The 24,764-nt window shown below is 50.7% G+C and overlaps 1 protein-coding gene across 2 annotated transcripts; it reads left to right on the forward strand.

Moving 5' to 3' along the window:
• The first annotated feature begins 113 nt into the window (after nucleotides 1-113).
• Nucleotides 114-17,187, forward strand: OR2AT4 (olfactory receptor family 2 subfamily AT member 4). 2 transcript variants are annotated; one of them, XM_083819517.1, is made up of 2 exons: nucleotides 114-4,197; nucleotides 13,554-17,187. In XM_083819517.1, the coding sequence occupies exon 2, from the start codon at nucleotides 15,445-15,447 to the stop codon at nucleotides 16,468-16,470; it is 1,026 nt and encodes a 341-aa protein (XP_083675643.1). In that variant the 5' UTR covers nucleotides 114-4,197; nucleotides 13,554-15,444; the 3' UTR covers nucleotides 16,471-17,187. The 2 variants fall into 2 exon arrangements, with proteins under 2 accessions (XP_083675643.1, XP_083675644.1); XM_083819518.1 differs by having other exon boundaries at nucleotides 14,892-17,187.
• The last annotated feature ends 7,577 nt before the right edge of the window (nucleotides 17,188-24,764 follow it).

Consider the following 24,764-nt stretch of genomic DNA (forward strand, 5'->3'; position numbering starts at 1 on the left):
AGGCAGGGCTGCATCAGGCAGATAATGCACTGCAGAGAAAATAAACTTTATCAGCTCTCATGGGCTCTGCGATCTCTCAGGAAGGAGTTATTAGATCTTAAAAAAAAAAAAAAAGTATTAATATTTCACAGCTGCCTAAGTCCTATCTTTCCAGAGAAGCTTTGCAGAGGGCACAGGCAGCCCCCCCAGGACCCACAAAATATGGTTAATTTGGGGCCGGAGCTCCTGGATGGGAGGGGAGAGGAGGCTCAGCTGTGAAGCAGCGAGGGGCAGGCACCCAAATCAGCACGGGGGTCTCAGCCCCATGCCCGGAGCTGGATACCCCTGCCTGCAGCCCCGCGCTGCGGCTTTGCACAAAAGAAGAGCACCATCTATTGATTCCTCTTGCTCAGCACCTCGCTTTAGCTGGCGTGAGCCTCAGCAAGTTTTGCTCTGCGCCCCAGAGTATGGCCATTTGCTGGGACACCCCCGGCGGGAGACGCGCATCGTGTCCCCAGCATGGTGCCCTTACGGGGCGCAAGCAGCCCCCGGCAGAGCGCTGAGCTCTGGGGAGCCAAAGGGGCTTTTGGCTCTAAGGGAATAAACACCGCTAGCTGCAAACCCTCAGGGTCTGATCCTGCACCCCTCTGCATGTTGCATGGTCCCCTGTGTGAGAAAGGAGGGGAGGAATCGAGCAACAGGGGAGGTAAGGTTATGGTACACTTCTGCGCGCTCCTGCTTGCAGGACGCCCACCTTTGCAATCACAAATTAAAATGCAGCTTCACTGAGATGCTCCTCTGAGCCTGTGCTCTTGGCTGCAGATCACTTCTCACACCTCGGGCTGCAAATTCACATGGTGCTGTGCAGGGGGTGGATGCAGGAAAAAAAAAAAAAAGCCCCTGGGCGCCTCGAAGCTGGAGCATCCCTGCAGGTGCGCCAGCCCTGCGGCTGCAGCACGGGGCCATCTCCTGCCCGCTGCTGCCGCTCTCCGACCGGGAGCCTTCCTGCAGCTCGCTCAGCTTCATGCCTTCTGCCTCCAGAAAGCCGGGCACACGTCGCTTTGCAGGCCGTGAGTGCACGGCATGGAAGCGAAAAGGATAAATCCTCCCGAAAGCCAAGCGCTAGGAAATCCATGTCGAATAAGACCGGTATAGGCTACGTGAAATGTTTGAAGAAAAGGAAATAAAAGGTCTCATTAGGCTCAGTTCAATGGTGTTAAACTCTCTGGAGGATGTGGTGGAGGGGTGATTCCTTGGAACAACTAAACCGGTGAGCAGCAAGCGATAGCAGTACTTATCTTGTGCAAAGAGGCTGTAAAATGTCATGCCTCTGAGATTACAAATGCCCACAGATGAAGAAATTGGGCTTTTCCAAAGGGCTCACAGCCTGGAAGCAGCCACAAGGGTACGCCTGCAGCTGCCTGGCTCTGCCGGTTGCTCTGACTCTGCTCTGGGCCCAAGATACAAAGGAGCAAGATTTCCCACACTGGCAATGGGATTCATTTCTTCTGGTGGGGAGGAGGCTGGTCCTTTTCCACACTTGGGGTTAGGAAAAAACCATCTGGATTTTAGGGCTGGGACTTTACCTCTGGGCTTTGCTGACATCTCTTAGAGAGCCAGCCAAACTCCCAAAGAACTATTTTGAATGCTGCAGGAACTGTTTGCAGGGCTGGGATCCAGCCTGCGTGGCCAGCATCCTCCCAAGGGCAGCTCCCCGTCCCCGCCCTGCCCCTGCAGCACCCTCCGAGCTCAGCAAGGCAAGGACCTAAAGGAAAAACAGAGGCTGAACTCGTGGTTCCTGTCCCTCGACCAAGGGACTTTCCTTTCTGTCCTAAAGAGGAATCTTGTGGGCTGTGCAAGTGCGAGGAGGAATATCCTCATTATCCTGCCGATTGCATTCATCCTGAAATTCTTCCATGGGAGCAGAGGAGGGAAATCTCAAGGCTTATATTCAACTGAAATTTGGACTCTCATGAATGATCGGTGCTACAGAGACACACAAGGGAACAAATTGTGACAGAGGAGGTTTCAACATCCACAGGAATAGCTGTGAAGGGGCAGAGAGAAATCCTGCACTGGGAAAAGAGGAAAGCAAGAGAAAGGGAAAAGTGAAACTTTCCCCCATGCTGTTTTTGAGAACCATCCACTGGGTGTAACCTCTGCTTTGTCACTGCTTTGGAGCAGCTCTGCCTGCAATGTGTGACATGCCTTTGGTCTTGGAAAGTCTTTCAAAATACAAGAATGTTTTTATGAATAACACAGAAGGAATAATCCAGCTGGGGATTAACGCGGCGCTCAGTGGCTGCCTGAGCCGAGAGCATTTGTGTTGCTGCATAATTGCACAAGGTTTGCTCCTCCAAGAGTTTCAAGTCTATTATGCGTCTCACTCCTCGGGGACGCAGCGCCAGAGAGGCTGTGATTTATGGGCAGAGGCCACAGCACTGAGCACCCTTGTAATTCAGCTAGGAAAACAGGTTGCAAGTCATGGTGCTCCACCATCCGGTCCAGATTTCCACCCCTCGCCACGTCTGAGTGCGAGGCGTTAATTAGGAGACCTGAGGTCAAGATGTAGAGGCAAGGAGCTAAAGCCCAAATACGCACAGAGTGCTGAGAAACATCTGCTTTTCTATTTTCTTTTCTTTTACGAAATGCACCACGCAAGCCTGAGCGTGGTGGAAAACAAGGTCTTTCTTCATGGAGGATGTCAGCTGGGTGAGCACTTTCGCTCTCCACCCTTTCAGCATAGCTCCCAGGTGCAGAAGGTGCTTGGCAATGCCCATAGGTCCCCCTCATTGTCCACGCAGGCTCTAGATTTTCCACGGAGGCTGCAAGGAGATGCTCGCCAGCAGCAGTGGGAGCAGGGCAGTGATCTATGGGAACAGCTCCCTGCCCATGCCGGCCAGGGGCAGCTTTCTCCAGACCTCATGGGGAGAGGTCCTGCCCTTGCATGCCATTCCCTAAACCCTTCCCGTCCCTGCGGGCTCAGAATTAGTCTTAATTGCTTCTAATGACCTGAACGCCAACAGCAACACTTTGCGGAGGGGGGGGAGTTTCTCCTAAGAAGGAGGATATTACTGAAAAGTAATTAGTCACCGAGCCAGACTGCGCAGCCGAGCCCAATGTGGGCACTGCTGGGTGCTTAATAATTGAAAGGCTTCCTGCTTCTTGGAAGCGTTTGTAATTTGCAGCTGTTATTGAAGTGAGACTTCACAGGGATTTATACAGAAACCCTCCAGGCTGTTCCTTTATCAGCCCTCAGAGTTATCTGAATAATAATACATTTTGTCTTTACTAGAGCAGGCTAAATAAATTGCTGTGCACCCAAATGTTATGATGGCTCTGATAAACCACTGCATTTTTCCCATTTGCACCACTATCCTCACACTTTTCCACCCTATTTTCTTTTTGAAGATGCTTGCTATCACCTCACAATTGAAATGTAATCCCACAGAGCCCAGACGCAGCCAAACCTAAAGGGGTGAGAAATAATTTTGGTTGGTTTCTGTAGAGGAAAAGTCACTGGGAAGGACAGCGAGGCTGTGGGGGCCAGCAAGGAGAGGCGCGCTGCTTGGGCAAGGTGATTTAAAAATAACTTTGACATTACAACAGAAAAGTCCATTTGGGAGAATTTCGGCTGAAACTCTGTGCGACCAAGCAGCCCTAGAAGTAAATGAGATACGAAAACCCTCAGGTGACAAAAAGAGCTCAGGGATTTTGCTCTCCGTGATGCCACAGAGGTGGCTGAAATGGGAGAGCGATGCTGCAAGGACACGGGAAGGCGGAGCCTCTCCAGGACCCCAAGCAGGGTTTCCCCAAAGCTGGATGCTGCAGGTTAAAGGTGTTTTTTTCTTTTTTTTTTTACCATTTCACCACCTGCAGAACCCAACAAGAACAAAAATGGTCCTGGATGTGCTCTGTCCTGGCAGAGGTGTGGGCAGGGAGGTGGCTGGTGGCGACGTGAGGAGCAGGTCCCTGCAGGGAGGCTCGCTGGCTTCCACCACCAGCTCCGAGCGAGGAGCAGAGGCAGCAGGCAGGGAGGGACCAGACAAGGGCCCAGGGCCACGCAGGGGCAGGTTTAGCCCTAGAGGGGTAGAAAAGTGGACTGCAGGTGGTGCTGGGCCACTGAGCCCACCTGCATGATCATGCAAGAAGGGTGCTGAGAAATAGGATGAGCCGGAAGCCTGAGCGCAGCCCCACCAGAGGCACACAGCTGCCTGCGTAAGTAGAATATTAATTTTAAAGAAGGAATAACTTTTCTGGGAAGGACTGGAGCGAGAGAGGAGCGTGATGCTTTCTCTACCACCACGGGGGTGTGGGTTCGTTTGGAGATTCAGACCACGGGGGGGAGTTTGGCTGCAAGCCTGGAGGAGACGGGAGAGGAAAATGAATGCTGTCGTGTGGGACCAGGTGGAGGAAGCTTTTATGGGAAGCTGGAGCTTACAGAAACAGGGGATTTTCAGCTGAAGGGATGGGAGGGAAGCACTATGAGGGTGCTGTGGCTCCTTGGTCTCAAGGAAGGAAGGAAACACAGAGCAGAGGGGCTACCGAAGGGCAGTGTGAGCACCTGGGGGAGATGCAGCCAGTGAGGATGGGCACTGGAGCGGTGCATAGGAGGCCGGAGGCACAGCAGGGACATCTCGGCTGCTCCGTGGTGGCACTGCCAGCCTGGGCTGACAAAAGTTTGTGCACATCACTGCTCAGCGAAAGGTCGCCGCAGCTGCGAGCAAGGCATACACCCGCGATGAAGGGGGGTGCGCAGAGCCTTAAAGCGGTGTAGGAGGAGGTTAGGGGGTGCCTAGATAACCTCAATATTGTAAAATTGGCTGAGGCTCGTTTTGGAGGGAGCCCTGCCAGGGCAAGCTGAGAAGGAGCAGTGTCACTGGGATGAGAGGGGATGGTGTCACTGCGATGCTCAGCCAGCCGCCGAGTGTCCCCCGAATGCTCCTGCCTCAGCAGCAAGACAGGGGACAGCCTCAAAGTAGGGAATTTGACCTTTTTGACAGGATTTCTCAAAGGCTTCAGGAGGAATTGAAGAAGGGGCACCCCCATCCCATGCTGCTGGGCCAGCAGCCTGCCTTGCCCATGAGGTGGCCCCACAGCAGCCCTGGGAGGACAACCCAGGACACATCTCAGTGCTCCCCGGGGTTAGGAGCGGCTTCAGATGTTTAGAAACCCTCCAGAATTTCTCTCCCTTGAATTTCTCTCCTTCCTTGAACGTATGCCAGCTTTTCTGCACTCGCAGCACCCCACAGGAGGGAGTTTCGTGGAGGGAAGGGATGCCACATGAAGCGCCACCTCCTCTTTTCGCTTTGCAGCATCTCCTGGCACCTTTTTGGGTGTCCCCAGAGTCACGGTATGAACGTAGGCATTAAACATGGGGTTTGCAGAGCCCTGACCTACCCTCATTTCATGGTAGGGCTGGGATTCACCCAGCCACGTGGAGTTTTCCACCTCCAGGTGCATTCCCCAGGCATGGCTGTGATGACTTCGTCCCCAGCTCCTTCCCACGTCCTTTCTTGTCTCCTAGCACTGCACCAGGGAGCATTAAGAGGGTATAAAATGGAGTCGCAGCCCAACGTAAATCACCTGAGGTGAGGGATTTGCCAGTCCCTTGGGCCGTGCATCCCCCCAGAAATAAGTCGCTGGGGGCTGTTCGCCTGCTGGAAAGCCGGTGGGAACGCAAGGAGCGGTGATGGAGCAGTCAGCTGGGGGCTACCACTGCAGCTCAGGACGGATGGATGGACAGATGGATGGAAGGATGGATGGACAGAGAACCTCCTCCACTGCGAGCAAAGAGGAGCGGTGCTGGGGACGCTGGGAGCCGTGTCCGGCTGCGCAGCGAGGTGGCAGTGTTAGAGCAGGGAAGGGGGAAGCTCCTTGCACTGCGAGCAGCCGGCCAAGTCCCAGGGCCCTGAGCCCGAGCATCCTCCGGCCGCAGCTCTCCGGAGCACCCCCGGACTAATTTCGTCTCTGTGCCCACCCCTGGGCAAAGGAAGGAAATAATAATAATTAAAAAAAAAAAAAAAAGAATTCACCTGAAAACCTGAGCTAGGCAAAAAGAGCGACCCAACAGCTGGGCAGAGCTTGGCACCAAGTGAGCGCTGCACCTTGAGCGGGGTCCCCACCGTGTCCCACCCCACAAGCGCCCAGTTTAACAAGGTCCCAAGTAGGTCTGCAGCCTACAGAGCTGCACTGTGCTGGCTCTGCTCTGGGTTTTGGTGTCGTGGCAATGCAGGTGGGTGGCTGAAGGCTGTTCTCCGTGCAGGCTGGCCATGGGGCCCCTCCGGGCATAGCAGAGGGCCCAGCATCTGTGGGACCCCTCAGAGCACCCCACGTCACCCCCCGTAACAGCCTGCTTCCATATGCAGATGTCATATAGCACTTTTCATTGATTTAAGCCCACCTAACCACAGCATTATCACTGGCTGGGGGCTCCAGGACCTGAACTACACCCTCACTCGTGGCACAGACCCACTGCTGGCCCCAGGCACATCCCGGCTTTCTGTTGGCCTCAGCCCTGCAGTGGGGAGGACGGCTTTGTCCTCATCCTGCCCTGACACCCCTCTGCCCTTCTGCCTGTAATAACTTGAGATGAGAGATTTACACAGAATCCATGTGCTTTAGGGAAAGACATTCAGGTGGCATCCAAACACTGTTTAGGTCTGCAGCTTATTAGCCGTGTCAGTCACCTTGTTCACAGCATATCCTTTTATTAATCTCCCCTTATTTAGCTGCTTTATTAGGAATCGATTGTGCATGCTTGGGGGGGGAATTGAGTAGCTGACCGACATTTCATGTGCACAAAGAGAAACGAGCATTTTCCCTGCCCAGAAATTCTGATGTTTGAAGCCTGTGGTGTGGTCAGGGGACTCTTAATAAAATGGGGCAGGTTGAGTTTGTTATTCCAAAAGCACTGCTCGCTCCCATATAAGATCCCTCCCAGCCTGAGCAGGGATGAAGCCGAGGTGGATGCAGAGCTGGCACTCAAACCCCATCTCTTCTCTCTAAACCTGGCCTATATGTGAAAAGGAAGGTGTCTCCAGCAAGTCAGAAGTAGAATTAAATGTACTCATTGTGCTAGCCTGGGGCACCCGCAGGGCACAGCAGTCTCTCTGACACAGGAAAACAAGAAGTGGCTCTGGGATGGCTTCCCAAGTCTGCAGAGCTGATCTTTTCCATCCACCTGTGGCCACTTTGCTGAAGTGCAAATCTCCTGCTCGTGACATCTCGAAGAGGCTGCCGAGCTTGGTCAAGCCAAAGGACTATCACCTGTTCCTGCTCTTTCATGTAGGGACAGCTGAGGCCATGACAAGGAGACTTGGAAAAACCAAGGGGACCGTATGTCCCCTGGAAAGATGCTGAAGGGATCAGGAGCACGACCAGTGTTCTCCTCAAGCCTCCCAGTTGGAGACTGGGACCTGAGGAGGAGGTGGCATGCGTGAATGCCTGGTTGTGCAGCCGGTGCCATGCTCGGGGTTTTGGGTTCTGTGATCTCGGGCAGGCTTTTGAGACTCCAGGCATGCTGACACGGGGTGGGAAGCACATGAACAAGTGGGGCAAGAGGGTTTGGGACAGCAAGCTGGCCGGACTAATTAGCAGAGCTTTAAACTAGATGCAGCAGGGGAAGGGGTTGTGCCTCTAAGTGACTCAAAAGAACCACTGAATGCCAATACTTGAGGAAACAGCAGGGAAACACCTGTGAATTGTCCCATAGGAATTAGGAAGGACTCCTCTAAAAAGGTGAAAGGCCTCTATACCGACGCACGCAGCATGGGAAACAAGCAAGAGGAGTTGGAAGCAATTAGAAAACTATGATCTAATGACTATCACGGAAACATGGTGGGACAAATCACACAGCCGGAGCACTGGAACAGAGGGCTGCAAGCTTTACAGGAGAGGCAGGCAGGGAGGGAAGGGTGGAGATGTTGCCCTCTACATTAAGAAATGGATAGGTTGTGAAGAATTCCCTCTGAGAAACAGCCACGAGCAGGATGAGAGCCTGTGGGTAAAAATTAAAGACCAACAAAGGACATTTTGTGGTTGGGGTCTACTACAGGCACCCAACAAAAAAGGGAGCCTGCAGATGAGGCCTTCTTGCTCCAGCTACAAGAAGCATCGTGCTCACGGGCTCTCATCCTCCTGGGGGATTTCAAGCACTCTGAAATTCAGAAGAGCCAACTTCAAAGAAAGAGTGTACGCGATCCCATGGGACACAGTCCTTAGGGACAGAGGGTCTGATCGGAGCTGGCAACTCTTTAGGGATATTTTTCTCAGAGTGCAGGAGCTCTCTATTCCCATGTGAAATAAATCAAGCAGGGAAGGTAGGAAACCGGCACGACTGAACAAGGACCTGCTGGTCAAACTTAGGCAAAAGAAGGAAATGCACAGACGGTGGAAACAGGGCCATGTGCCCTGGCAAAAGTACAGAAATGCTGCCCTGATGTGCAGGGAAGGGATCAGGAAAGCCAAGGTACTGACAGAGCTAAACTTGGCGAGGGATGCAAAGAACAACAAGAAGGTTTTCTCCAGGTACATTGGCCACAAAAGAAAGACTAAGGAGAGTGTATTGCCTCTGACAAATGAAGATGGAGAACTGGTAACAATAGATGTGGAGAAGGCAGAGGTACTTAACAACTTCTTTGCCTTGGTCTTCACTGGTGGTCAGGCTTCCCATGTCTCTTGAGTCCCCGAAACTCTAGGCGAGGGCTGGGGGAGCAGAGTCCCTCCCACTGTAAGTGAAGAGCAAGTTTGGGACCTCCTGATGCGAATTAACAACTACAGGGCTATGGGGCCTGACACCATGCATCCCAGGGTCCTGAGGGAACTGGCTGATGGAGTTGCCAAGCTGATCTCCATCATATTTGAAAAGTCCTGGCAGTCAGGTGAAGTCCCCAGTGACTGGAAGAAGGGAAACATCACTCCCATTTTTAAAAAGGATAGAAAGGAGGAGCCAGGGAACTACAGACTGGTGAGCCTCACCTCTGTGCCTGGGAACGTCATGGAACAGGTCCTTCTGGAAGCAATGTCAAGGCACATGCAAGACAAACAGATGATCCAGGACAGCCAGCATGGCTTCACCCAGGGTAAATCATGCCTGACTGACATGGTGGCCTTCTGTGATGGAGTGACTGCATCAGTTAACAAGGGAAGACTGACCGATGTCATCTACTTGGACTTCTGTAAGGCCTTTGACACGGTTCCACATGACATCCTGGTCTTCAAATTGGAGAGATTTGGATTTGGTGGGTGGACCATTCAGTGGATAAGGAGTTGGCTTGAAGGTCTCACCCAGAGAGTGGTGGTCGATGGCTCCATGTCCAGGTGGAGGCCAGTGACAAGAGGTGTACCTCAGGGGTCTGTCTTGTGACCGGTACTGTTTAATACCTTTATTGTTGACATAGATGACGGGATCGAGTGCACCCTCAGAAGTTTGCAGATGACACCAAGCTGAGCAGTGCAGTCGATACACCAGAAGGAAGGGATGCCATCCAGAGGGACCTGGACAGGCTGGAGAAGTGGGCCCACGTGAACCTCATGAGGTTCAACAAGGCCAAGTGCAAGGTGCTACACTTGAGCCAGGGCAATCCCAGACACGAGCACAGACTGGGCGAAGAACTCACTGAGAGCAGCCCTGCAGAGAAGGACTTGGGGATTCTGGGGGACAAAAAGCTCGACGTGAGCCGGCAGTGTGCGCCTGCAGCCCAGAAGGGCAACTGCTTCCTGGGCTGCATCACCAGAGGGGTGGCAGCAGGGGAGGGAGGGGATTGTGCCCCTCTGCTCTGCCCTCCTGAGGCCCCACTTGGAGTCCTGCGTCCAGGCCTGAGGCCCCCAGCACAAGAAGGGTGTGGGGCTGTGAGAGTGGGTCCAGAGGAGGCCATGTGGTTGATCAAGGGGCTGGAGCACCTCTCCTGTGAAGACTGAGAGAGCTGAGGGTGTTCGACCTGGAGAAAAGAAGGCTCAGGGGAGACCTCATCTTGGCCTTTCAGTACTTAAAGTGGTCTTATAAGAAGAATGGAGAGGGACTCTTTACTTGGGTAGATAATGATAAAACAAGGGGAAATGGTCTTAAACTAAAAGAAGATAGATTTAGACTAGACATTAGGAGGAAATCCTTCACTCAGAGGGTGGTGAGGCCCTGGCACAGGTTGCCCAGAGAAGCTGTGGATGCCCCATCCCTGGAGGTGTTCAAGGCCAGGTTGGATGGGGCATTGACCAACCTGATCTAGTGGGTGGCATCCCCGCCCATGGCATGGAGTTGGAATTAGGTGGTTGGACCCACTACAATGGTCTTTCAGGCCCCTTCCAACCCAAGCCATTCCATGACTCTATGACGATTCTATACACCTGTGGGTTGTTTTGCATGTGAAATTCAGCCATTTGCCAAAATGTGCATTATGTGGGTTTGGGTGACAGCCAACCTATGGAAAAACCACGTTCCCACAGCTCTAGGCTCAAACCCAGAGCTGAGACCTCTTGTCTCCATGCTGCGCTTGAAGTGTAGCCCAAAGTACAACCTGTCTCCATAGACCTAGTTGCCCCGAGCTTCTTAGCACGGCAGGGCTGCAAAGCCACCAAATTTCAGCCTTTAAGCCGCTTGTGACCCCCAGAGCATCCCCAGGCACCCTGTGGCTCACCAGCCCCCCTGCAGTCTGAGGCTTGGGTACCCTGAGGCTTCAGTGCACCCCAGCGCGGGTCATGCAAGCCCTGATTACACCAGCCCTGGGTATTAATTATGATGGAAAACATCAATAAAGCCCCCAGGAGCTGCTACCGCCGAGAGACCAATTTGTGCTGTTTTCATTGGCATTGCCACCCAAGCGTAAGAATTAGAGCTTCAAAACAAACATGTTTGGAAGTGCAACTTTCCCTGAATGCTTATGGGAGTATTTTTAACAAGGGCGCTCAGGAGCTCTGCTATCAGAGGCCCCGCATCTGTTCAGATGGGATCAGAGATTCAAGTGGGAAATTGCTCCAGAAGATGTAATTTAGGAAATGTGTGGAAATGAGCAGAGTGGCTACCTGTCCTGTTTGCAGGAACCCACAGGAACCCAGTGGGACTCACAGAGCCTGGAGGAGAAGCAGTGCAGGAGCTGGAGGAGCAGAGCATGGCCATGGGTGGTGGTAGCGTGGGCACCTCTGAGGGCAAGGGGAAGGAAGGAGGAGAAAAGTCGATGAAAAGAAAAGTCTTAAGGGCTGTAAGCAATGAACTGAGCTGAACCAGTGTGGGGTTTGGCTCTTCCACCATCCCAGCACGGGGTCCCAGCCAGGAAGGGTGGAAGCTCTCAGGTGGAAGGACCTGGCCCTCAAGGGGATCCGTGGTCTCATTTGGGAAGCCTGGTTGGCTCCTGATGCCCCAGCATAGGGTGCGTGCCCACCCCACAGCTGGCCAGGTGTGATCAAGCTCTGCTGAAGGTATAAGCATTTGGGATGGAGGATGCAAGCTCCTTGTCCTCCCCCTGCCATGGCAACCCCACCTGGGACAACCACTCCACGGCGGTGACAGCACCATGGTCCTGGGAGCAGAAGTCTGATACCACCAGATATTGGCATGCTCAAGACCATACAGCATCCAAATCTGCAGCAGCTTTTAGCCCTGACTGCGTGGGTGCTTCCCAGAATTGGGCAGTTCAGTAAAACTGCCAGCCTGGAGAAGGGATCGTTGTCCTGTAACACGCTTTTTCACTGATTTGTTGAGAAAGAACAGAGCTTAGATAGCCCCAGGATCTTATATTGTGGGTATATCTGAAGCTATTTGTAATCAAAACTTAAATCATAGCTGACAAGACAAGATCACAGCTTGAATGATTTATAACCAGCACTGAGTTCCTCCCTGTGCCCTGCAAGAGGCATCTGGTTACCTGTTTTCCTAGAGGAGTATTGGGACTAAACTCCCAGATGACTAAATGGAAGGGAGACTTTTCTTATCCGTAGTCTAAACTCAGGCAGCCACAGTTCTGTGGGTTTGCCTGCTTGGAAATGTGGCCGGGCCCTGGAGCAGGAGGTGGGCGGCAGGATAACAGCCCCAGAAATGGGATGGAGAAGGCGTGACACCACCAGAAATGGGGTGGAGAAGGTGTGACACCTGTAGTGCGCACGTCCCCGTTTCTATCCATGACACAAGTGGAGAATGGCACGGGGCGAGATAATCCTGAAAACACACCTACGATACAAAGACGCATGCAACCCACCCGTTACAGAAAAAGCTTATTTCAGAGGTTCTGTTTGAGGCCAGCTGGCTCAGCCTGGCACCAGTCCCACCTCGGCTGCACAAACCAAACCCAACTGGGGGTCCTCCTTGCGCCAGCAGGCTCCCAGCAGGGTCAGGCACTTGCCAAGCCCCCAGGGATGCTCTGCTGCCCCAATCTGCCCCCCTCCAAGGGATCAGATCCAGGGTGCTGGACCCAAGGAATCGGTCCCAAACCTGCATTCTGGCTTGTCTTCTCCTCCCAGGGAGCATCCTGGGCAAAATGGCCTGGAGGAAACCCCACCAGACCCCTCCACCAGCAGACCCCTCCAGCTCTTCTTTTGTATTAAAGACATGACCGCAATTGGGATGAACAGATGGGCCTGAGGCATGCAGATGGGCATGGTTTGTTTTTTTGTGGAGTGTCTCGATATGCTCCTGGGGTGCAGGTGGGTGCATTATTCAAGATAAAAACGAAATCAAATCTTTATTTTTCTGCATGTCACCCAAGGATGAATCCTGCACTGCAGGCACCTTAGAGCCTCAGAGCCTATTTACACAGGACGGGAAGGATTTACCCCTTTCAGATTGCCACCCAACAGCTTTCCCTTAGGGATGGTTAGGGACCCTTGTGTAGGCAGGTGGTGTCTGTAGGCTCCCTGCACGGTCAGTGCAGAGAAAAAGGCCAGGAGGTGGCCAACAGACCCATCTGCAACAAATTGGGCTCCTGCCAAGGGGAATTAGGAACCAGGGGCCGACCTGCAGTGGTGGCACCGGGGTTGTGCAGGGGGGAGAGGGAGATGTCCCAGTTCCATGCCTTCCATAGCATGAAGATGCCATCGAAAGGGCTGGCGCTGAACCAGAGCTGGTCAGGAAAGGCTGTTTCCCTCAGTGGGTCATGCCCCAAGCCCAACAGCCCAACAGCCCACCTTCGCCACGCCATGAACTTTGGGTGGCAAAACCTCCTGCCTTGCTGCTCCGGATTACACAAAATTGCACAGATCCGCCGTTCCTCCGGATTACACCAAATTACACCAATCTGTCGTGCGTAATTCCCGACCGCTGCAAAGCATGGCGAGCAGCAGGGGGATTCAGATCTGTTCAGGGGGCTATCAGCAGAATAAGCATGGAGAGCCAGGTCTGTTAGGAGAAGAAACGTGGAGAATCGAGGCCACCAGGAGAATAAAGGCAAGAAAACAGCCCCCAGAGCATCGCTGGGGAGAGGGCTGGGAGCAGGGCAGCGCGCCCGGTGCCAGCGGATTTATTGTGGGGTTTGTCACTTGTCACTGAGGATGACATTAAGGAAGGGGCAGACCTTGTTATAGCTTCAAACTGCAAGTGAGTTATCGCTGATGTTATTCTGTTAACGCGATAATATTTTTTTTTTCAGCCTAATGAAGTGTTTCGTGTTGATTTACTTTTTTCTCGTGGAGCCCAGGATGGAAAAATATGATTGTAATATATGTCAACAGGCTCGGAAGAATGGGAATTTGATCTACAGTGTCTGAAAACAACTTCAAATCAATGCTAATTTTAAGGACATTACATGCTGGCAATTTTAATTCAATGCAATATATTATGTAGCTTTTTTTTATAGCACAGCATTGTTTGTACAAATTATATCCTCAGAGCTTACCAGTTTGGAAAAAAATAATGAGAAGGAGAAATGGAGAAGGGTAGATTAGATGAGAGGAAAGAGTAAGCAAAATATCAATTGTATTTAAATCTCAATGGGGTAGAAAATCTATTTATTTGTAATATTAAATGGATCTCTTCTATATGGTTATGGAGATGACTTTCTGGGTGAAAGGTAAAACTATCTGAAAATTACCAGAGATTTAATAATGTTAGGAAATTGCATGAGACCAGCCATCACTCTCAACTACTTGAGGCTAAGCAACAAACATTTCCAATTTTCCTTCTCTTAAATTGGGATAAAGAAACCAAAAAAAGGCACAAAAACTTAATTAAGCTTCATTTGTCCTTCTTTTTCTTTTTTTTTTAGTATAGACCTAATGAAAACAAGGGTGTTTTTTAATGTGTGGGGGTTGTTTTTTTTTTTTTCTGAACATTATTTTGGGTTTGATTTTCCTGGTATTAGATAAAATAGATACATTCTACAGGAATTTGTGCCTATGAAGTGAAGGAGCAGTTTTGTGGCTCGAGCAGAAGATGATAGAAGTTTCCAAAATGGTGTTTTATTTTGCCACAGCAAACAAACATATTTCATAGGGCAGGATAGTCCTTTTTAATCTGCATTAAATCTTTATGAGCAACCAAGGAAGTATTTCAGTTGAGAGGAAAAATGTCCTTGTAACTCAGAAACCTTACAAGCCCACAAGAGAGACCTGTGAAATAAATGGAAAACTGTGGCACGCACCTTCTGGCCTTTCCTGGAAAAACCCAGGAAGTGTCACAAGCTTATTTAAATAACGCAATTGCAGGGCTATACTATGTAAAATAAAGATATGTAAGGGCTGAAAGCTGTCACATAGCGTGGGCCAGGCTATCTGAGATGAAGGCACTGACTGATACTTGTTCCTAGTTATTTACGAGTGTCTTTGAACTTATTGAATCTCTAAAGCATTTCTTACTATAGTAAAAGACATGATGCTGACCTAGATCAGGCAAAAAAAAAAAAAAAAGTTTTGAAAATGCCCTTGTTTTTATGTCCCAGCAAAACAAATTGGAAGTCAAAAGAAATTCTGCGTTTTTATGTGAATTTCAGCAACAGCAGCAGAAAGGAACTGCGTGCTGCAATGACTGTGAGGAACGTGATGAGCTGCAAGTAGACAACCAGGGGTATCAGAGGCATGAAGAGCGGTGATGAGGATGACTTCCAGTAGCAAACCTTGTAGCATCCTAGCAAAAGAGAGGCAGATGCTTTACTGCTCCATAAATAAGTCCCTGAATTCCCTTAGGGGAGAAAAATGGGCTTTTTTGTAACGGGGCTCATCTCCTCCTCAGCACAGAATGGGGCGGAGGAGCCACGTCCCCAAAACGTCCCCCATGGACCAGAAAGGGACCCCAGAGGAGCAGTGCAGATGGAGACCACCCACAGCTGGGTGAGACGAGTCCTGCCCTTCGTGTCCTGAGCTGGAGAGCATGTCTTCTACTGACTCGGACGTGATCATCATCATCAACGTATAATTCAAATCACCTTAATTGCTGGCGAGAGACCAGAGGGGCTGAGCTGTGTGCCGCGACGTGCTCAGCTCTGTGTGATTTCCCCAGTGTGTGTTCTCCTTGCAGAACCTCTCGAAGATCCTCAGAGAAATGTGATGCGTTACCAATCCCCGTTTCCCTGCATCCTCTTCGTCCTTGCAGATGCTTTGACCAGCCCCGCCATGGAGAGCTGCAGCAGCAACGCTTCCACTAAAGACTTTTTCCTGGTGGGTTTCCCAGCTCTCCAGGATTTCCAGACCCCCCTTTTCTTTGTCTTCTTGCTCTTCTACCTGCTGATCCTGGTCGGCAATGCCATAATCATCACCGTGGTGGTGGTCGACCGCACGCTCCACAAACCCATGTACTTTTTCCTGGTTAACCTCTCCGTGCTCGACGTGCTCTTCACAACCACCACCATTCCCAAGATGCTGGCCATGTTCCTGGCCAACGCTAAAACCATCTCGTTTCGGGGCTGCTTTCTGCAGATGTACAGCTTCCATGGGCTGGCGGTGACGGAGGCGCTGATCCTGGTCGTTATGGCTTACGACCGCTACGAAGCCATCTGCAACCCGCTGCGCTACGTGGCCAGGATGACGAGGAGAGCAAACGCCGCGCTGGCGGCGGGCGCCTGGATAACCGCGCTGCTGATACCCGTGCCCGTCATCGCGCAGACCTCTCGGCTGGCCTTCAGGGAGGCTGCCAAGGTTCAACACTGCTTCTGTGACCACCTGGCAGTCGTTCAAGCCGCGTGCCCCGACTTCAGGGCTGATTTCCAGAATTTCTTGGGGTTCTCCATCGCTATGACGGTGTCAGTCGTCCCTCTGTTTCTCGTCGCCCTCTCCTACATCCATATCATCCTCTCCGTACTAAAAATCAGCTCCAAAGAAGGACGAGCAAAGGCTTTTTCAACGTGCACCTCCCACCTGCTCGTGGTGGGCACTTACTACTCCTCCATCGCCGTGGCGTACGTCTCCTACAGGGCAGACATCCCCGTTGACGTCCATGTCATGAGCAATGTTGTCTTCTGCATTTTGACCCCCTTGCTAAACCCCATCATCTACACTTTGCGGAACAAGGAAGTAAAATCTGCGGTTAGAAAGCGTATCTTTCCGAAAACGTCTTCCCTGTCTAAAAAAAATTAAATTATTTGCATAAAATTTACAGCTCTGCAGAAGCCTCATGCTAGTTTCTGTTTCATTCCACTGGTTAATTAATATATCATCGCCTTTAGAGTTTGTTTGGGTCCCCTGAACTGTGGTATATCCTATGTTAATGTATTTCAGCCTATTTATGTGAAGTTTTTAATACACTTGCATGCAATATTTGCAATTTCTGTTTGGTTTATATCCTTCAGTGACTAAATCACTGATGCGCTAAATAAAGCTGAACTGGAGTGGCACCGCATTTCTTTACACTTCCCCCTCCGCATTGCACCGTGGAGAATTCATTAATTAAATTCCTCCATTTACGAGTTCCAGAGGTGGTAGCTGTTATTTTCCCAACACATGGCAGAGGTGACCCTGGGATGTTATTCCTAGGTGAGAAAACTGGAAAATTACGGGACTGCAGAACTGGGGGAAAAGTTAAAGAGAAATTTCAAACACAGCTCAAGGAAGCGGTGTCTGCACGCAGCCCAGCGCTATCGACTGCCTCTTTTATCAAGCAGCCTGATTCACAGGTTCCTGTGCTATGAAAGCTAATGTGGAGCAACAGCCAATATAGCACGATGGACCTCAGATTTAAGGCAGAGATGTTATTAAGTATCAGTGAGTGTGTATGTTTATCTGGAATTTAGTTCATGTTTTCTTTTTTTTTTTCTCCAGAGCAGGCAGACAGTCTGGTACAAATGAGCCTCTGACCTTCCGAGCCATGCCTGACTTTTTCCAAGATTAACACGCTGAAATACATGTCTTTCCTACGGCGTCTGTTTAACAGACCCTTTCAAAGCTCGCAGATATATTGGGGTCTCCAACAGAGGTTTGGGGGAGACTTGGGCTGTCTCCTCACTCACTCTTCCATTAAGATGTTGAGCTCAAGACTGATTTGACCCAGGCTCAACCCATTGCTTTGGTTGCCCAGGCAAGACTAGAGGGGTCTTTTCAAAGGTCTTCTCCCCGTGACACTCCTGCCCTGCCCCGAGAAGAGGGCTGGAGAGGAGAAGACCCTGCCAGGTGCAGGATGCGGCCGCTGTGTTTGGTGCATGCGGAGCAGCTCAGCCGCTGGTGCTGCCCACCACCAAAACATACACGTAGCCTGGGGCTTAATCAGAAGAAAGTTAAGAAATAATTCATCTAAGCACAACAGTTGGGTTAGGCAGAAGATGTTTTTTTTTTTTAAGGTGTTTTTTATTGTTCCCTCTGAACTGAGTCCCTAACGTGCAGCAGCAGGAGATGGAGCAGGGATGTTCCCCGAGGGAAACGGGGGGGCTGAGCCTTGGTGCCCTGCTCATGAGATAGGAGAGATCCGTGCACGTATTAAAAAAGAGGTGGGGAATTCTTTGTCTCCACCGGGGATCTTGTGGAGCAGAAGCTCAGGTGCCTGAAGAGCTTTCCTGGGACCAGGAGGTCCCAAATCCATTTTTAAGACTTCCAGGATTAGACTGCGTTACCGTGGGCTCCATGAATTGTAAAAACAAGTTTTCCGTGGTCCCAGCGTGCGCAGTCTGTGGCCCCAGGGCTGGGATGGCTGACGTTTCCTCGCAGCACAGAGCTCCATCACTTCTGCCTGCCTGCAGCAGAGTTTTGTTGAAATCCCCTCCTAACAAAGTGCACGGCGGCGAGGAACCCTTCGCAGCACCCGGTTAAACGCTCTCTTTGTTTTCATTACTCTTAATGTTAAAAGCCTAAGCCTTACTTCGACGTTACTCATTTCCAGTCATAAGATATATTTCTTTTTTTTTTTTTTTTTTTTTTTTTTTGTCTGGCACCAGCTCCCTGTTGGCCACGTAAATTCACGTACGAGATGATCAAACTCTTCCTTGTGAAATAAGTGCCTGGAGGCTCTCCCTGTAATCTATATTTTCCAAACTTGTAACCATTCCCACGACTCTTCTCCCAGCCCGCTCTCCGTGTTTTAAAATTCTTCAAGGATGATCATTAAAAAATTGATATAATCACCCCGTATTGGCTGCTCCGTCATCAGACACAGAGCTTATCTCTGCGTAATGCTGCCAGCATTCCCCTGCCGATATACCCAGAAGCCAGTCCCACATCTCCCACAACCTCCCGGCACCTTCTGTCAGGTGCTGCTGGGGATTGGGGTGCTAGAAAAGGGTCCAAAACCCATTGAAATCCAAAGGATGACCGAGCACGGTCTGCGAGGTAATGGGGAGTGCTGCGCTCTCTCCTTGGCTGGTCAATGGGAAAAGAAAAATTAAGCCCTGGAGAAACGGTGCACTTGGTTTCCCCCATTGCCACTGGGTAGGATGCTGCCAGCTGCCATAATAATTCTGTGGGGGTCTTGGGTGATGGCTCATTGTCACAAAGCACAGTGGGAAACCGGCCTGGTGCTGGAGAAAAAAAAACACTACAGCTGGAGGGGTGAGCCGCTGAGACCCACCAGCAGCACCGCTCCTCCTCTGAGACCACAACTGGGGTGAAAAAATAAAATAAAATAAAATAAAATTAAAATAAAATAGAATAGAATAGAATAGAATAAAATAAAATAAAATAAAAGTAAAGTAAAATAAAATAAAATAATAAAATAAAATAAAATAAAATAAAATTAAAATAAAATAAAATAAAATAAAATAAAATAAAATAAAATAAAATAAAATAAAATAAAATAAAATAAAATAAATACCACCTCTCACTTCTCAGAAGTTTGTTTTATCAGAATAAACCTCCCATGTGTCCCCCTTGTGTCCTTCTCAGGGTCCATCTGCAGGAGCTGCACCCAGCGCATGCCTTTAGCTGGGGAAATAGCCAAGATAAAGGCATTGCCTGGCCTTCGGTCCCCCCCCTGCACGCTGCAGAGCTGCTGGGGCTCATCCTCAAAGGGCTATCGCTGAGCAGCCAGCACTTTGTGGAACCCAGAAAGGTTTTTCCTGAGCAGTGCCCAGTGCCGGAGGATGCTCAAGGGGAAGCAGAGACCTGGGTCAGCTCCAAAGGCTCCTTGCAGTCACCCGGGCACCTGCATTCAGGGGAAGGATTGCAGCAGGCAGGGCAGAGAGGCTTGCAAGCAGCGTTCGGAATATCATTATGGAAAATAACTGCAAAGATAGGATGCTAAAGCCTTCTGCACTTCCCTCGTTCATCACATTTGACAATATAATCATTTTGCCTAACAGCTAGAAACCATTTCCAGCTAATATTATTTGTTATCTGCAGCAATAGCATTATAATAGTATCTAGAGGGCTATGCAGCTGCCTTTTACAAGACATTGTATTCACATAATACATTTTCTGCTCCAAACCTTCCACTGTTTTTTTAAGAAACAAAAAATAAATAAGAATTACGTCGAGCATAAAAAACCGCAGGCTCTGGGCATCGCTTTTCCAGGAGGAGCTAAGTATTGCTGAGCCATGGGAATAGATCCGCAAATGAAAATGTACCCCAAATCCTCCCCAGACCATGCGCCCAATTTGTGTGTCAGCCAGAGCAGCACTGCACAGCACTTCACTCCTCATCCAGCTTCTCTTACCCAGTGCCCGTTACTGCCATTAAACGGCTCCAGGTCTCCCCACCTCGCCGTGGGGAGGGCAGCCCCCTTCTGCAGCCCCTCCAGGGGTTGGATTGCTCTCCTTCCTCTACTACAGACTTGCAGGAAAACCATTATTTTGTTTTGTTTTGTTTTGTTTTGTTTTGTTTTATTTTATTTTATTTTATTTTATTTTATTTTATTTTATTTTATTTTATTTTTATTTTTTATTTATTTTACTTTATTTCTTTTCATTTTCATTTTCATTTTCATTTTCATTTTCATTTTCATTTTCATTTTCATTTTCATTTTCATTTTCATTTTTTCATTTCAAAATGAAAGAAAACCAGAAAATAGACAGGAAGTGGAACCAAATCAATCAAAATATCCCAGGTTTTGCATCCATAAAAAATATAGGCACCCCAAGGAACTTACCAGAGCCCACTTTTTATTTCCTGGTCTCCTCTCCCTCGTGAGAGCCCTCTCCCCCTTCACCTGCTGCCTCCTCCTGCCCAAGGTGTCCTCCCAAGCCAAAAGCTTGTCTCTCATGGAAATTCTGCACACATGGAAGCAAAGCAAAGGCCAGGTTGTTTCAAGTAATAACTGCAAAGGACATAAGAGTTTATGTAATCTATCTGAGAATCAGAATTCTTCTACTTAAAGTTCCTATACAAGTAGATGTCTTTTTTCCATGGTTTCTCACCATTTCCTTTATACTCGTCATCGAACACAAAAACTTCAAAACAGATTTGTTTTTGTACATTTGTTTTGGCTTATTTATTTTTACATGGCACCAAGTGAAACCTCTCCATGCTCACCATGGTGCTCCATGGAGAAGGCACCCAAGGGTGGCCACCAACTCCTCCTTCCCCCGGGACACCCAAAAGCCTCCAAAGAAACATGAGCACTGTAAGCAAGAATGAACTCATCTCCTTGATGGTTTAAAGCTGTTTTTCATAGTTTAGTTTTCATAGTTTTCACTTTGCCTTGGCAAATTATTCCTTCCAGGCTGGTGGGAGCAGGGACGCCCCGTGCCCAGGGCTTGCTCCTTGTTCCTGCCAAGGAAGGAGTCTCATCACGAACCAGATCCTCTGACGTCTGCTATTGGAAAGGATGGGGCTTGGGGCATCTTGAAACAAACCATCAAGACAAAAAAAATGTAGCAGCATCCTTCTGTAGCTGCTCTGTGAGTCGCTTGGTGCAATCCTGCGGCACGGTGTCCATCCCAGGGGATTACTGCTCTGCAAACCCACCCAGATCCCAATTTCTTGGGGCTTCCGAGCTTTGTGAGCAAGATGAGCTCACCCTGTCTTTGTGCCGCTTCTCAGCCCTCAGGTTTATTGTCCCCGATGGTCCACTGCATCTCTTCTCCCCCGGGAAGCTTTTGTTCTTCCCAGCGGGTGAGCGCATTTTGCAGGTAATTGCAGGAAGGGTTTTCTGGTCAAGCCTCAATCTGTAACCAGGTTAAGTGTCTGCGGCACTTTGTGTTTGGGTGTATTTAAGATGTGTTGGTAGTGTCAGCCCTCTGCTTGATAGATGTGCTTGTGCTGGCTTGGCTTTGCAATTAAAATGCGATGTTCCCTTCAGCCACAGGCCGGAGGGATGGAAATGCAGAGACACGTTTGTTGGTGACGCAGGTTTCTTATTCATAGCGTCGTTTGAGGCTCTAGGAGTAACTGTCTCAGTCGGGTGAAAATTATACCAGCTAGCGTTTATCAAATTCATTGCTAAGGCAGGAGGATGAAGGTGAATTTAAAACAAGACCTAGGAAAAGCGCAGGAGTCCTCAGCATGCAAACGTCAGACTTGCTGACTGTGGTTCGTTTTGAACAAACTGGGAACTGTGGTTCATTTTGAACACCGGGACAAGCTAAGGAAACTCCACGGTGCATGCATCCATCTTCCAGCTCAAATAGAAATCCATGGACGTTTGTACCTGGGAGGCATTCAAGGAACTGAGCCTAGGCACTAGCCCTACAAGCAGCTTCTCCCATCCTTGCCACCTCCCCATCCCTTCTCCTGCACCCCATCCCTTCTCCTGGCCCTCCAGCCCTTCTCCTTCCCCTTCCCTTCTCCTGCTCCCCATCCCTTCTCCTGGCCCTCCAGCCCTTCCCCTTCCCTTCTCATCCAGCCCTGTCCTCCTGGTCTGTGCAGCTGGAGGGATGAAGAAAAGCAGTGAGCAAACCTCACTGTGTTTTTGGCAGCGTGAGCAATGCAGGAACCGGACCCTCCTTCCTCTTGCAGTCCCGCTGCACAGCTGGAGCAAGGCAGGAGCAGCACGTGGCTGCACGTTTTTCCTGATTTCTGGCTGTTTTTTAACTTTTCAGATGTTAAGGAACACTCGTTGATGAGCAGCCCCTTGCACAAGGCTTTATCTTGTAGGAAAGCCGAGGGTTTCTGCCCACACCTGGGAAGCTCGGCATGAGCTCAGTGCCTTGGGGCACAGACGCTTCCTTTCCTCATCACATCTAGAAACCTGTGTGATTATCATACCCGAATCACCCTTCCACTGGTGGATGAGGCCTAACTTTCAGCCTATTTCTCACCTTCTGGCTTTCTACACTAGTGTGACCTCCCTGCTGCTGCAGCTTCTCGCATCAGCCGTATCCTTTGGTTCTTCCCCTGACATCTTGGTTTTGCTTATTTTAAGCTTACCTTCCTTTGGCTGTTTGCAAGTCAGCCAGTGTTTCTACTTCACAGACCAACAGATGTCTGCCAGCGGTCTCTGCGTATTGTTCCTCCTTCTTCATGCTTGAACAGTCATTGCTCTCTGTCTTTTAATATCCCCCAAATCCCCCCAAAAAATAATATATATATATATAACAAAGCTAGCATGGATTACAAGAAATTTTCTCCTATAAATCAGGGATGGAAATCAGAGGGAAGAGAGCCAGGCATTGCCCTTGAGTCCCACATAATTTGCAAATGCCCCGATCCTGCATCCCCATGCAATGGGGCAGCCCTTGCACGTCCGCGCTGGTGAACAGCCAAACCAAGGACATGCACTAACGAGGTCAAAATTAGGTGTTATCACCCGAGAAAGGGCACAAAGCAAGGGAAGGGGCAGCTGGAGGGAGCACAGGGAGATGCTGCTCTGAGCAGGATGCAGTGCAAACCCTGAGTCCATAGCTGGGCATTCAGGTAGCATGCCTAAATCATCCCCAGTTGGCCACATTCTGCACCAAGCACAGGGAAACTGAGAACCTCGTTGGCCCAGCACCTTGCTGGGCTCCGCAGTACTTCGATAAGGAGCTACCAGACCCAGCGAGGAGCGTCGTGGATGGGCTGGGACCTGGGGGAACTCACATTGCAGGGAAAGGACGACGAGGTTGGGCGTTTGTGGGGCTTGGGACATTTCTGGGGCTTGGGACCAGCAGCGCAGCTCCTGATGGTGCCTGCAATACAGGCAGCAAGCAGGGATTGCTGCCTGGGGAATGAGGCAGCAGAGCAAAGAGGACGTGCTGGGGGGATTTAAGCATCTTCTCCCACTGCTGACAAAGCTTTCTCGGCTCTGTTTGCAAACATCTCCTTGCATTTCAGTGTTCTGCACACAGCTGCAATTACTCTCTGTACGCCTCCTCTTCCTTGGCACAGTTCGATGGGGCAAGTGCTGGCGCAGAGGCTCTGAATTGGGGCTGCAGAAAGGAAAGGAGTCAGCAGAAACAGCCCGGAAGGTGCAAGCAGCTCAGAGGCGGCTCCAAGTCTGCTCTCGGATCAGCACCAGGCATGGATGGCAGCTCGCTGGTGCCAGCCACGAGTCGTGCTCTGGCAGCTGCTGTCCGGGGGCCGCTCATGGGTTTTCAGGGTGAATCTGCTCATTTCTCACACTGAAGATGATAAAAAGGGGAAATTTGCTGAAAATACATCCTTGCCATGGGCTGTGCCAAACCTGGCCAGGGCCCTCCAGCCCTCTGCTGTGCCCCTGGGAGGATGGAGGGATGAGAGCAGGGGGGTGGACACGTGCATTGCAAAGTTTCTGTTCAAACAATCACAGTTTGGGTATTAATGGCCAAATGGCCATTAATGGGATGGGGATGGGATGGGATGGGATGGGATGGGATGGGGATGGGATGGGGATGGGGATGGGGATGTGAGGGGAGTAGAGGGGATGGGATGGGATCGGATGGGGATGGGGATGGAGGGGAATGGGATGGGGAGTTGGAGAGGGGGGAAGGGGATGGGTTGGGATGGGATGAGAGGGAATGGGATGGGGAGAAGCAGGAGGAGGGAAGGGGAAGAGATGGGGGGAAGGAGAGGGGAATGGGGAGGGGCAGGGGAAAGAGGAGAGGACGGGATGGGGGGGAATGGGATGGGATGCGGATAGGTGGCAGGTGGAGGAGGGATAGTGACAGTTGGAGGTGAGAGCAGAGTGGTGGGAGGTGGCGGAACAGGCCCAGGTGGCAGTTGGAGAAGGCATGGCCGTGGCGATGAGGGGGATGGGACAATATGGGATGGGATGGGATAAGGATAGGGATGGGATGGTATAAGGTGGGATGAGACGTGATGGGGTGGCAGGTGGAGGGGCTCCAGGTAGTGGGAGGTGGCAGCTGGAGCCCAGGCGGCAGTTGGAGGCAGGGCTGGGTGGCAGCGGGGTGGGGGCAGGACGGGTCCCTGTGGGGTGGGACATGGAGAGGCCCCACTGAGGGCTGGTGGTGGGAGAGGCTGGGAACGGGGCCTTGGGGGCAGCTGGGGGGCTTGGGGCTCTGGTGGCAACTGGGGGAGCCCAGCAAGGGGCTGGGGGAGCTGGGGAGGGGGCCTGGCTGACACTGTGTCCCTGCAGGCCACGAGGGGCACGGGG

The sequence above is a fragment of the Anser anser genome (assembly GCF_964211835.1).
Source record: "Anser anser genome assembly, chromosome: 1".
In the NCBI taxonomy this organism is placed as follows: domain Eukaryota; kingdom Metazoa; phylum Chordata; class Aves; order Anseriformes; family Anatidae; genus Anser; species Anser anser.